General features: G+C 36.8%; 2 protein-coding genes across 7 annotated transcripts in view; one reads left to right on the top strand and one right to left on the bottom strand.

Moving 5' to 3' along the window:
- The window catches only part of ZNF236 (zinc finger protein 236), a 143,820-nt gene extending 136,037 nt beyond the window's left edge, over positions 1-7,783 (bottom strand). Inside the window, 1 exon segment of the mRNA XM_039334422.1 lies at positions 7,651-7,783. Coding sequence (XP_039190356.1) covers positions 7,651-7,783 — 133 coding nt within the window.
- ZNF516 (zinc finger protein 516) overlaps positions 1-14,164 on the top strand; it is a 139,383-nt gene that overhangs the window by 787 nt on the left and 124,432 nt on the right. The window contains exons 1-2 of one of the 6 annotated variants that reach the window (XM_039334406.1): positions 4,227-4,595; positions 4,975-5,208. The exons of 2 other annotated variants lie outside the window; for them this stretch is intronic. The gene's annotated coding sequence lies outside the window, so the exon portion shown is untranslated. Of the gene's footprint in view, positions 1-268; positions 718-4,226; positions 4,596-4,662; positions 5,209-14,164 lie in introns of those variants that run through there. 3 more of the 6 variants (XM_039334408.1, XM_039334404.1, XM_039334405.1) reach the window with 3 other exon arrangements.

Raw genomic sequence — 14,164 nt, 5'->3', positions numbered from 1 at the left:
TCGAACAGCCAGTTGGAGAGAAGGGCATAGTTTGCCTTGGAAAGTTGATGTGTATCATATATATAATATACATATTATATATATATATATATATTATATTATATAAATTTCCTCTTTTGGAGATTAAAAAACAGAAAAAACAGCAACCTTGAAGGGGAGATCCACGGATGAGTCCTACCGCTCGGAGGGGTGTTGAAAGTATACAGATGAGGCGGAGAGGGATGGAGGGAGGGTTGCTTAGTGGGGAGAGAGAGAGAGAGAGAGAGAGAGAGAGAGAAATAATGCAGACATGTTGTCCCTCCTTTTCCTCCGCCCCCTCCCATCTCCACCCATAATTAGCATAAGAGTTGCAACCGTCATTTGAATTAAAACTGTTTCGAGAAAGTTGCGGAAACTTTGCCGAGGTCGGGTCGAGTTAGTCGTAAGGACTCGGGGTGAGGGGGAGTTGGGGTTTGCAAAGGGCCTGAGTGTAGAAGATGACAGCAGGATGTCCCGTCTCTAGTAGTTGGGTGAATCCCCGCCGCCGGAGGATCTGCCTTCCTCTCGTCCGTCCCTCGACCTCTCCCTCCTTCCCTCTCTCCCCGCTGCCCCGCTTTCGGGTCTAGAAACGTTGTGATCCTCGCAGCAGCGGCCAGGGAGAGTGCTGAGTGAGAGTCCGTATCACATCCTATTTCGTTGGGCAGATCGATGGTTTTCAAAGCCTTCTGGACCGGAGAGGTAGCTACCGACGTTTTGTTGTCGCCTCTGGGAGATTTGTGCTCGGTGTTTATTTAACCTAGATGCACTCCCTGCTCCCTACCTCTCTCGATTCACATTGGCGATCTTACCCTGGGTTATATTTGTGTCTCAGAGAAAAGGAGGGGGGGCTAACCTGTGGAATTTGAAATGCAAATTACTGCCTGTGGGAGTTGAGGCAGAACAAATCAGCATTTATAAAGTAGGAAAAGATTTAATGTCTTAGAAGGCGTTGGGCGAATTCTCTCCCCTATTTGGGGAAAAAGAAGTAGTGAATCCTGACGTCAGTTTCCCCTGTGTTGTGTGTGATATTGTTAATGTCTGAAATGCGGGTATATGAAGTGCTTACAGGAAAACAGATTACAAGATTAACATCTGTTAACATGATCGTTTATCTCCTGCCAAAAATAGGTCAGTCCACTCCTTTCTTAAGGAAGTACAATGACTAGCACATGATTAAATAATGAAATTAGACTAATGAGTCCATAAATTAAATGGAAGTGAAGGTAGGGGCTTTATAATCCAAGTGGGCTCCTGTTAAAAAAATACTGAATTTTAAGAGAGCAATATAAGGTTAAAGCTTTCAATAGAGCAGAGCACAGTCTCATCTCTCAAAGCCACCAGCCTTTTCTCCTCCCCCCCCACCTCCTACTGAAACAGTGTATGAATATTTTCCATCTCTGGTGCTATTGGTTAAGGCAATCAACTCCTACCATGAACATGGATGTTTCTTTCCTAAACTTTTTTTTAAGTGAGGGGAAGGAGAAGAAGGAGATAATTAAGTGGCAAAGAAAAAAACGAGAAAAGATGCAGTGCCCATGTTTAGCTTAGTCCTGCCCTGTAGGAAAGACTGACAGCCTCATCCTCCAATCATCAGCTCTTACCTCTTATTGTGTTTGCATTGCAACTCCAACATTTCAGCCTGGAAGAGCGCTTCCCTTGTATTTTCTACATGTTTCTGCCTTTGTTGGGCTCGGCGCCAGAATCTAGATAGGTAAACGATACCTTCGCCCACCCGCACCACCCATCTGCTGTCAACCAAAATTCAGTCCTGAAACCAGAACTCTAATCGTGAATAGAATTGTCATAAGGTGGTGGTTTCAAGTATCAAGCTGAGATCTGTGGAAGGCGAGGAAGTATAGAATGATCTATTGGTGTGTTTGAACAATGTGGCAGACTTGCTTATCTGGGGGGGGGGGGCAGAAGTGGAGAGTGTCCAAAAAATACACCCATTGTGACTTCAAGAATGTGATTATTTATATCCATTTAAGAGTCATTGCTATAAAAGGACTTTTTAATGTGTTGCAGGATCACACTGAATCTATAACACAATAGGGGGTTGAGTTCTTCATGGTTTTCAAAGGAAACTACTGTGTAACAATCCCCCCTCCCTCTATAGCCCACTGGATAATGCAGCATCCTGTTGATTCTTTTTTGCACTGATTAGATTTTTAAATTATCACAAACTTTAGACAAAAAAATACTTAAAAGTTCATTTCAGAAAATGTCAGACCTAACTGTCCTGGCACAAAAGAACAACTAGTGGCCAACATATTCCATGAATGCTATGAATAATGATCATTTCTTTACCACACAATAAGCACATTCAGTAACTGAAGAGCTGGAAAGCTCTCTGCCTGTCATGGATCTGGCCCTGTTCTTTTACTTAAGAAATTCCTTCCTTTGTCATTCCATCCATTTTCCCCAATATCAATATTATAACAAGTTTCTGGCTTTAGATCATGAACATATTGTCTGATAGTATGTACTGTAGTATAGAGGGTTTTGGGGGAAAGAGATTGTAGTGTTTTTAAGGTGAAATGCTTGATTTCTTGCTAGCTTTTATCTTCTATGTTGGGATAAAGGGGTGGGATGGACAATTCAAGAACTAAATGCAACCTTTTGTGTTGAAGCCAACTGCCCACTTCACTCTGGAGATGATCAGAACTATTTCTTGTTAGAGAGAAATCTGAGCATGTTCAAAGAGAGTCCTTTATGCTCTGGCCATGTGCCACATACTTTAATTCATAGCTGATGCACTAAATGAGTTAACTAGCAAAGAGTTTTTCATTAACTCACTTGGCAGCCATATATTTAACTTTTAAGAGGACAGAATACCTCAGTAGGAACATTTAGCTATTCAGTTACATAGTTTTAGAATTAGATTTGTTTTTAAGCTATTTCCTCATACGCCTTTTCTTTAATTTCAGGCAAATGTGCAATGGGTGAGGCAGTGTACCAGTATTATTGTTCAGCAGCTTTTTGTATATGCAACAATAATTTAATATAAGACTTGTTCCTTGAACTTCTGGGTTGCTAGTCCCCTTTGTTTTCTAGCACTGGATTACATTTACGATTACATACTATGGAATTAGTAAAAGTATTTTAGGAAAAGTAATGTCGACCTTAGGGTAAAGCCTTCATATTTGGTTGCCTTCATATTTGACAGCATAGCTCGCTTTGTATGTTTATTTGTAAATCAGTTGTGGTTGTGCTCTTGAAAGGAAATCTGCTGAAATTGGTGGTACAGACTTCTGAGTATATATTGAGTCAGCTTGCATAAATTGATTCCTTTTGTGATGCAAAAGGAAACTTGTCTTGACTGTCCATGCATCTGAAAAATCCCTCTTTTGTTTTTGCTCAAAAGTGAGCAAAAGAGTTAGATGGGTTCAAAGGTCTATTCACAGCATGTTTAACTTGAAATAATTCCTTCTTGCCTTCTTTTCAAAGTTATATGCATAGAATTGGCAGCTGAAAGTATAGTCAATTCTCTTGACTAAGATAGAATAGAATAGAATAGAATAGGATACAATTCTTTATTGGCCAAGTGTGATTGGACACAAGGAATTTGTCTCCTGTGCATAAGCTCATAGTGTACATATAAACAGCAAGTGATAGGCAATAATAAAGCAATAGATATAAGCTCTATTGAGTTGGAAGGATCTTACTCCCAGATAACTGCATTTATTCTCAAATACATTGGATGAAAGACTAAATATCGGTCCTCTATATCCTTACCTGGGAGTAATTCTTCTTTAAGCACAACAGATCTTATTCAGGATAGATAATTGTATGAAATTGTATTGTCCCTTATTATTTCAGGTAATTACAAGGTGGTCAAAGTCAAAATGCTCTTTGGGGTGAGTGGTGGCAAACAACCTTTTGCCTTTTGCTTTGCTAGTATTGCAACTGGAACACAGAAGCATGTCTGGAGTGATACTCTTGGGGGGGGGGTGTATCAGTTGCAGTATTGTGTTTGTGTCAGTTTTTATTTTATGTCAAGAAGACCATGAGTACATTCTGGAAAAAGCCCAAAGAAATCAGGCTAATCAGGCAGAAGATGGTTACGGAAGAGCTATTTTGAGCTGGGCTTATAGCTGTAAGGGCCACTCGTACCTGTGAAGGAAGAAAGGCCACCCCCTGTTTTTGTCTCTCCCCCCCACAACCTTTCCAACCGCTTGTTGCTGTATGTGTTAGTCGACAAAAGGGAGGAGGCAGCAGTGAGGCAAAGAGAGGAGGAGTCTCCCTGGCCAGGCGTCCCTTCTACTCAGTTGTTTTCTTCCCTTTTTCATCTCACCAGACGTCACACAGCCGTGTAACTGTAATACAAGAAGTGAAAGAGGCTGAGAGAACAGGCTCAACTTCTAACCCTGAACAAAGGCAAAAAGGATTTGTCAAGGCGCTACCTCTCTCCCTCTTTCCCCGCCCCCCCCAAAAAAGAAGTGGAGGTGGAGAAAAGCTACCGCCTGGGATAATCAAACCAGGCTCACTTTCTGTGGGAGGAAAAGCAGCTCTTGAGGTTACAGGGCTATCCTGTTGGATTATGTGGGGCTCTGCCTGGAGAAGTACTGACTCCGAAGGTAATTGCTTTTCTGTGTTCAACTTTGGTTCGTTATTGTTGAAGGCAAGGGAGAGAGGGAGCGTGGTAAGGGGTGGTGGCATTCCAGGATCTAGGGGAAGGAGAAATATGTGTCCTATGTTTGTGTGTATGTGTATCTGTAAATCTCCATGCGAATTATGGGATTGTCTCATCACTTCAGTGCAACTGGAAGGCTTTCCTTCTGTTGTGGGAAAGGGTTTTTAAAAAAGAAGACCATCTCAGATCTTCAAGAAATATAACTTTAGCAGAAATCCAGATGTGTTTCTTGGGTATGAGATTCAGACAGCCCAGCCCTAGCTTAACAAAAGAGGCAGGGATGCAACCTGAATTCCAGTTCTCATTTAATTTCTTGTTTTTAGTTTAAGGCAGGCTGGAGCAGTTCTGCATTTCAACACCCCTTTGAACTGGAGAAAAATCACTAATGACCTGCTGTCCCTTAGAAATTTTGATGGAATTGGGGGTTTTGCACGCTATTTGTCAGGATTTTATGGCCCTTAAGAATTTAAAAGTTGAAATCTGGCTTTAACATTCAAAATTCAAGCAGAGTAAACAAGAACTCCACTGAAAGCTACAACAGATAAAGCAAAATAAAGGTAATATAAATCAGCCTAAATACCATTCTGAAATATAAACCTTTTGTTATATATGCAGGCATTATTTTTTTCATTGTGTGTGCATTTATGGGAGGAGGGGAAAAAAGCCTGTTTAGCAAGGTTTACTTCCTTTTCTGTCAATAGGACATTTAATTGAATTATATCAAAATCAGAAAGCTGTCCTGTTGAAACTTGTATAGATATAATTGAATGCTTTTCATCAGATTGCTGAGACAGGAGCGAAATGATATTTATGTTTGGTTTTTCTAATAAATTAGAAAACAGGGCTGCATAGGAACACTTGTTGTATAATTAGAATTACAGCCCAGTTACTCAAGAAGACATCTTTAGTTTTAAAAGAATAACTGCCATAGTCATCTTGAGTAAGCTATGAGTAATAAAGTATTCTTTGGTTTTGTTTGTTTTACTTTGAGTCATTAGATTGGGCATAACTTTATTTAGGTATAGACAACATGAAAGCTCCACCTAGTAAATCTGCTTATTCATTTGCAGAATTTTAATTGTTGAATTTGTTAGTTTAGTTTTTTCCTAACTGGTACCTCCACATATGTTGGATTTTGGCTAGGAATGCTTGGAAATGAAGTCCAACTCATCTGGATGGAGAATGGATTGATTATTCTGCATTGAAAGGTTTTATTTTTTTTTAAATCAGAATCTGAATATTTTGTCTGAGTATATTTAAAGTATAACTTAACAAGTTTAAATAAATCTTAAATGCAAATTGACAATAGAAGATCAAGGACATTTAGAATTGTCTTGGGGATGCCCATGCCCATACACATGTATAAGAAGTCTTCTGGATCAAATCAAAAGTAGTCTAGAGCCGTGGTGGCACAGTGGTTAGAATGCAGTATTGTAGGCTAATTCTGCTGACTGCCGATTGCCAGCATTTTGGCAGTTCGATTCTCACTGGCTCAAGGTTGACTCAGCTTTCCATCCTTCCGAGGTTGGTAAAATGAGGGCAAAGATTGTTGGGAGCAATATGCTGACTCAGTAAATCGCTTAGAGAGGGCTATAAAGCATCCTTTTTCTCATGGTGGCCAACCACATGATTCTGTGTGTGCCCCATGAAAATGCTGAATGCTTACTTAAAATAACTGCTTGCATTATGTTTTGATATACTGCTTTTGAATATGGAGGTTCTGTAACCGGGGTAGGCCATGTATGCACATCAACATCATTGCACCTGAATACTGCTCTGTGCTGTGCCATCTTGGCATTTACATTATTAAAACTAATTTTTAAAATTAAAACAAATGATTGGGAGTTCTTACAAAAACTTTGAACTTCTGCTGCCATTGATTTCTTCCAGAATGCTCTTGTGTCTCTTGAGAAGTACATGGGCAACACAGATGGTCAGCCATTAGGCCTGCTTTCATATACAGCATATCCAACCACACAAAATGTAAACGTAGGAAAGGGGGAGGGTGCACCATATTATTTCTAAATTTTTAAAGAAGGTTTAGAGTAGGAATTGAGTAATTGGAACAGTGTTTCTCAACTGTGGTAACTTTAAGATAAGTGGGCTTCAACTCCCAGAATTCCCTAACCAGAATTCTGAGAGCTGAAGTTCATATATCTTAAAGTTGCCCAAATTGAGAAACACTGAATTGGGATGATCCAGAAGAAAACTTTGCATGATTCAGGGAATAAAAAGAGGAAGCAGTGACATCAGATCTGGGCAGATTTACAGTGGGAAAAGGGAGAGCCAATATCTAGAAAGAACATTGGAATGAGTGATCTTGAAGCAGAGAAAAAAAATATGTGACTAAATTGATAGAATGTGCCAGGATTGTGGGAACAGAGTTTGTGAAAGCAATCTTGAATATGACAACTGTGGAACCAATAGTAAGCAGAGGCAAAGACTTATAGTTATCTCAGAATGAAGAAGCAAGTGCTGTCCTTTCTTCAATATTATTTTAATTTTGTCTAGGATTTTTTTGCTCACTTCTGAAAATAATTTCATCAGTATGGATAGTATAATAACACCTCTAGGTTGGGGACATAAAGTCTTAGTGGCTCTTAACACTCGTAATTGTTAAAGCATTTTAAGAAAATAGGAAAAAAATAAAAATGCAAGATTATCAACTTATCAAGATAAGGAGATTGATAGGTTAACTGTCATTTTTATAGGTAGTGTACCCTTGCTCAAAGCAGAAATTCCACAGTTGTAGCCACATTTAAGTAGATACGAAGCCCTACTTTTGCATGAAAATATGTAGAATTGTGCCTATTCAGAGGAAATTCTTAAACTGATTTAACATTTGTTTGGAGAGTTTTACTGCAAAAGATAACCAACAAAAGCAAGAATTTGTTTGCATTAAAGACCAGCCAATTTTAATATCTCAGAGGGTAATCTTTTAGAATCTGAGTTTTATGTATAGGTATCTGTAGGATTAAAGGTCAATTATTCAGTACTACCGATAAAGGGGACATTTTTGCCTGATAATGCTGATTGGAGAGCAGGAACCAGATGTTCTTTTTCAACTCCTACACTATTCTGGTGAGCCTCTGACTCGTTCTGCTCTATTGCAAGTAGTGAAGATTTCTGCATCTCGTGTCACCAGAAGTATGAGGAAACTATGTTCTCCAGATAATTCTGACATACAAGAAATTCCAGGAAGTTTTAGATCACCCTTATTTTTAAGTATCATTAGCCTTACCTGATACATAAGGATTCTTGATTCATAAGCATTCTTGATTCCCTGAATATTTTTCTAAGTAGAACTTGTTTCCTATACTGAAATATTCTCTGCCAATTGCATACAGTTCACTGTTTGTTTTTATAATAAAGCTGATGCCCTGAAAAGAATTGTGGGATTTTTTAAATTACCTTTTTATTAAGAATGTTTGAAAAATTAAACAAAGAGAAAAGAAAAAAAAAAGAAAAGAAAAACATAACAAGAAATAAATAAGTGGGGAATTTACAAGCATCATAGAATTTACTGTAGGTTAAATAAAGATTTCAGTATTCCTTGGTCTCTTGCTGAAATTAGGAGAGGAGAAAGGAGGAGGGAAAGAATTTTAAGCCTGTGTCAATCACAAATGAAGACTATAAATGCACTCTTAACAATCTGCTACTGTTGGTCAGATCTAGGTTTCTAGGCAGTTGCTATAATGGGTGCCTTGATATTAAACATGCTAAGTGGCTGGGTTTGCTAATTGTATTAAGCTACAGGTTTTCTAATCATTTTGGGATTGGTGGGCACATTTAAATTTTGGAAAACATTGTGAATGCTATGGAGGAGCAACTTGCCCATTGATAAAATAGTTATCGTAGGACATAGTTTCAAAAAAGCTCATTTTCTGGAATCTTAAAAGTTTTGTAGCAGGGTGCTTCTGATTCTCTCTGTTTTTGAGGAGCAATACTACACAAACCAAATGTTTGGCTCACAAACATATTTTTTTGGAAATCAAGGTGATTCTATAATGTGTTGCTTTCTGTTACAGTACATCGGCGTCCCATTTCTTAATTAAATTTTAGTAGTAATACTATATTAGTATATGTTTAGATAAGCAAAAAGCTCAGCAGGTGTAAAATAAGGTTTTTCTATAGACACATTGGTTACCTTGGATAATACCATAATTGGGTTCCTACTGTATGCTTAGTTAAAACCAAACTATATTGTGACAGTGAATAATGCCTCATTTTTACAAAAAAAAAAAGCTCATTTGCATGATGTCCTGATGTCAGTAAAATTTATGAAGGCTTCTGATCAGCGCAACACAATTAAAACCACAGATAAAAAACAATTATGCTCCCTTTCTAGATCTTTACTTGTCTTGTTGCCTTGAACTCTCAGCTCTCGCCTTCAACTCTGAATTGTGATAATCATTAATTCACTTCACACTTTGGTTTCTTCATTTACCATCTGTGAAATTTGTATACTCGACATTGGAGAAGGCATGAGCTTATCACCAAATGCAAAAATGCTTCCTTTAATCCTTTTGTGGTTCTGTTTCTATTGGCTAGATGAGAATGCCAATCCTTTGGTGGACTGTTCAGTCAGTGGAATAGTGCAAGAAAATTCAGAATTTTTGTTTCTTAGGAGGAAAAATAGTTTTTAACTACCTTCAGATATAAACACCTGCTAAAATCAATAATACTATATTCTAACTGCTGTTTGACTTCCAACTCTTCCATATATGTATTCTTACAGTACTTATGGAGTCAGAAATGGGTGTGAATCTGGAGTCTGTCCAAATGGTCATAAGAGTTTTGAATATACTTCTTGATGTCTTCCAATTGAATGAGTATCAGGAAACCTTGTGTGTGTTCATGCACTTTGCTTTATGCAAATAGGCTCTTTTTTCTGACTTAGATTATCCATATAGATTATTCCCCTGAATACCCAAATAATGCAATCTTGCTTGCTTCTCCATGCATATAGTACTTGGTGTCCCGTGGAAGACTGAAGAGTGAATAGCTCTTTTGTCATTAACCATTCTGTTAACTGTGCCAGTTAATGGCACAAGCTTCTGTTGTGTTGGCATATAATCCCATTTTCCTTAAAGTAGTAAGCCAGTTTGAGATCTGTTGTGTTATTTTACTGACACTTGTCTTCTACTACCTTCTAAGGACAGTAGAGTCTGTCTATTTTAGTCCTCTAAGAATTGGTTCAAATATCATGACAACTGTTTTAATCATGGCAATAACTGCTCATCTGAGTATTTGTACAAGCATCATCACATGATTACACTACATATGTAAAAGACTGGGGAGGGAAGTGGAAACCATTGAGACACAAGAAGCTGCTGCTTTTGAAAACATTGAAATAATAAGAAGAAAACAGAAATATATGAAGTACTGGAGAACAAAGAATACCTTGGAAAATATTTTGTTTTAGAATGATTGATAAACTACTTCTTAAAAATACTCTTAACATTATGCTTCAGAGATCTCTTAGAAGTAAAGTTTAATGATAGCAACATTATCAGTAATAGTTTACTCCAGCATTATGAGTGGATTTTTAAGTAAGCAAATATTCGGTGTATTTAATATCAGAAAAGTACTTTCAAATGTTGCAAAATATCAAATATCTTAGAATATTTAGAGCAGGAATGTAATTTAGAAATGCCAACATTGCTTCTAATAATTCCTGTTCCAGATTCTTTCATCAAGTGAAATAATGTAATGAATATTTAAACATTAAATATGCAATTAACAAATATATATTAAAATATTTTGCAGGTTTGTTTCAGTTGATTGTACAGAATAGTTTGTCCTGCCTTGAACTGGATTTCATACTTTGATTTCCATTCCTAGTTTGGAGATAAACTGTAGTTTGTCATATTTGTATTTGGCGTTCAAATATCAGGGTGAAATAGGGGTTTTTTTTCAGACCAAGAAACTCTAGCCCCTTACATCTGAAAGCTTGATAAGGTACAATAGTATTAAAAATCAGATGAATGGAACTGAATTCAAATGCAACATGAAACTGAATTATGCCAGCCGTGGTTTACATGTTATTATCAGATAATTGTTACTTGGCTTTAGTTGTGATTTGGAAGTGGTCTTTAATTTCACACTTAATATAAATCATAATTCAGACTGTAGTTCTAGAGTAGCCACAATCAATAACTGATGACTATGAGCTGGCTTGAATACAGCTGGTTTAGATAAATATACCACATTTGTATATTTTGTCTGAATTCAGTTGTTTTGTCAACTTTATCATATTACTGTGCATGATTTATTTTGGAATTCCAATGTCTTTGTATTCTCAAGCTGTAATGTAATTTTGTGCTTGATGGATTTTTGTATTACCAATATAGAAGTGGATGAATTCTTGGGGGAAAAGTGAGATAATAATCAAGTGTGCTCCTTCGTATTGTTATTCATAAATACTGAAAAATGCTGCTAAAATTGTTAATCCCTGTTCTCTATACTATGTGAACCTCTAAGGAAGTAACAAAAACAGTTGGAGGCAAAAATTTAATTACAGCACAGCAATTATACTATGCTTTTTACAGGGAAGTGAATATAGGTGCATTTTATCTCCAGAATTCTTAATACATCTAAAAATATTATAAATAGCCCCTCCCCAAAAGAACCTCACTTCCGACAAAAGGCCCCAAACCCCATCCTCATTATTCCCTTTAATGTTATTGTTTTAGTATTATGTCCCTGTGGTCTTTGGCCCTTGAAAATTATTTTTTAGAATTAGTATGTATGCATGTTATTTCTGTCTTATATGATAGGTTTCATGAACCTTATCCACTAAAGTAGTTTTTTTCTTATTATTTCATGTTTATATGTAACTCTTACTGAATATTTAAAAACTCTGTGAAGGAAAGAGAATTGATGTTGAACAGTATTAGCCTTAATTCCAAGACTAGGCAGCAAAATAACACCTGGAAAGAATATTCTTGCCCAAACCTGTGCCTTTAATTTGTGAATTCTTCCTCTACTTGAAAACATTTTCTGTTTCTATCAAAGACCATGCAGTATTTTGTCAAAAGAAAAGTACCTAATGCTAGTATTCTTTGGTAGCATCAAAATACTTGACCACATTAAATCTTTAAATGGCAAGTGCATTTCGGTTGTTTCTGTGTTTGTGCATTTTAATTTAAGCGAGATAGTGAAAAGCAATCATTTGTTTATAATTCATTACAGGAGCTATTAATCACTACTGTAATGTAGTCCTTGTCATTGTGAGCTGAGAAACTTCACAAATTCTGAAAATTGCTCATATTTCTTTCCTTTGGATCTGTGCTAAAATAAGAATTCAAATGGAGAGTTACAAATGTCTTTGAGGAAGCATTCATGCCATTACTGCTTTCATAAAGCTGTAATAACTGTGGCCTATTGTTTAGATTTGATTTGGAGATGGATTGCTAGAGTGTCCACCAAGATGTATACCAGTATTTTTAATTATTTGTGAGTACATCTGGTATAATTATCTAAAATGTAAGAAGTGGATTCATATAGAGCCTGCCTTTCATCTGACATTTATGCCTACAATGTCAGTAAGGTTGGATATATTTGGATGAGATGGAACTAAACTTCAGCTAAGATAATTCCTGGCAATCTTTTCTTCAGTGATAGCTAGAAGACTGCAATCTTCCATGTTAATAGAAAGAAAATGTTTGATTGCATGTGGAAAATGAATGGCTGGACAGTAAAACCCAACCGAAAGGGCCATTTATTTGAGTCGACATCTTCAGTATAAATATTTGTACCTTGCAGCAACATTCCCTTTTCAAAGCAGACATCGCACATATTGTAAATATTTATACATTTTCAGTGCTAGGTTAAAACTGTTAGGATTCAAGTTATTGCAAAATTCTGATTTCTGCTCTGATTTCTTACTCAGAGTTATTCCTCTCTGATTTCTTACCTATTCCATTGGCACATCAGTTTTGCTTTGCTGCAAATATTAGGCATGGACAGGACATACTACTATGAAAAAAGGAACTTTGGGGCTCACTTCAAAATAAGAGTGCACATTCCAGCTGCAAACATTTTTTGTTTCTTCTTCCCTGCCATTTCCATCTTTTATTCAAGTTCTTCTCAATGTTGATACGCTCTAGGTTTCAATTCCTTGAGTTGATGGCTTGAGCATTAGTCTTGCAACCTATTTTAATATCTCACCTAAATTAACGCAGTCAGTGTCCTAGAAAACTGCTGGGAAATGTTAAAAGTTATAATCCATAAATAAATGAAAGGTGGTTGAGTTGGGGAAGGCTGTTCTACTCATTGCAGCTAGCCTAGTTTTTCAAAGAGAATATACATTTATATAGTTCAGGGCTGTATTTTTGTTGCTGTGTAAGTGTTTAATTAGGGTATTTGACATTTAGCAAGTATCTGCCTAATGGTTCACTGAACCTTACTTCCTCTTTCAGCCTAGGTAATCTTTGGGTGTTAAGATCTGAATAGAATATTAGTACAAATACTTCAGTTGTAAAGCTATTTCAGTTACTTTCTGTTGTATGCCTTTACTCGATCCATACTGCTGCATCAGCACTGAAGGTTTTTTTTTATATGTATTATTATAGCTAGTTTATCCTTGCATTTTTGGATTACAGTTAAACTTGTTTATGCCAGGGATCAGAAGATACATGTTCATATGTTTTGAGATGTGCTCAGTATACAAGGACAAGGGAGAAAATGTGTGTGAAAGCTGCCAAATAACTTATTACCCAATAGGTTTGCACCAGTAATGTTTTGTTCTTTGCAATTTGTGGATTTATTGCTTCTTAGTTGTGAGATAATACTGAGAACACTATGTCTTGCAAGCAGGTTTTATCTTGTCTGTTTTATCCAATGGTGTTAACAGTATAAAATTGGTTGCATCCAGAGGAGGCTTTTTGTTTTAATGCAAACATCCATCACGTGTGGTTCTCCTGTGCTTTCCACAACTTTAATTTCCTCCTCCCCTTTTTAATGGAGCAACATTGTTATGGATGTAAACTTACCTCAGCCTCTGTCTGATCGAAATGAGCCATTGGGAGAAGAGTAGATTTTTTATTGATTTGTATCCTGCCTTTATTATTTTTACAAATAACACAAGGCGACAAATATATCTAACACAGCCTCCTCCTCCTCCTCCTATTTTCCCCACAATGACAACCCTGTGAGGTAGGTTGGACTGTGAGTATGTGACTGGCCCAAAGTCACCTAAGTGGCTTTTTTTTAAAATACTCTGAAGCATCTGGAAAATTCAAAGCTCTTTGTTTGATTTAAATGTTTGCAGCAGATACTGTTTTAGCTTTGAGGTTATAATAGGAGTCTGTTAACATAGGTTGGGGAGGTAATGCAATATAGTTTTCTTCTACTCTTATTCCCAATGTAACACATTCCATTGTGTATTTTGTGTCTTAGTATGTATTTGTAGCTCTAAATTCGGGGGCTTTATATATTTTATTTGTGATATAAGAATTGTGGAACATACATGCACCCTCTAGATCAGTGGTTCTCAACCTTTTTAATGCC

The sequence above is a fragment of the Crotalus tigris genome, unplaced genomic scaffold, assembly GCF_016545835.1.
Source record: "Crotalus tigris isolate CLP2741 ecotype Arizona unplaced genomic scaffold, ASM1654583v1 scf7180000017630.2799268, whole genome shotgun sequence".
Taxonomy (NCBI): Eukaryota; Metazoa; Chordata; class Lepidosauria; order Squamata; family Viperidae; genus Crotalus; species Crotalus tigris.
This window is presented reverse-complemented; position numbering and strand designations above follow the sequence as displayed.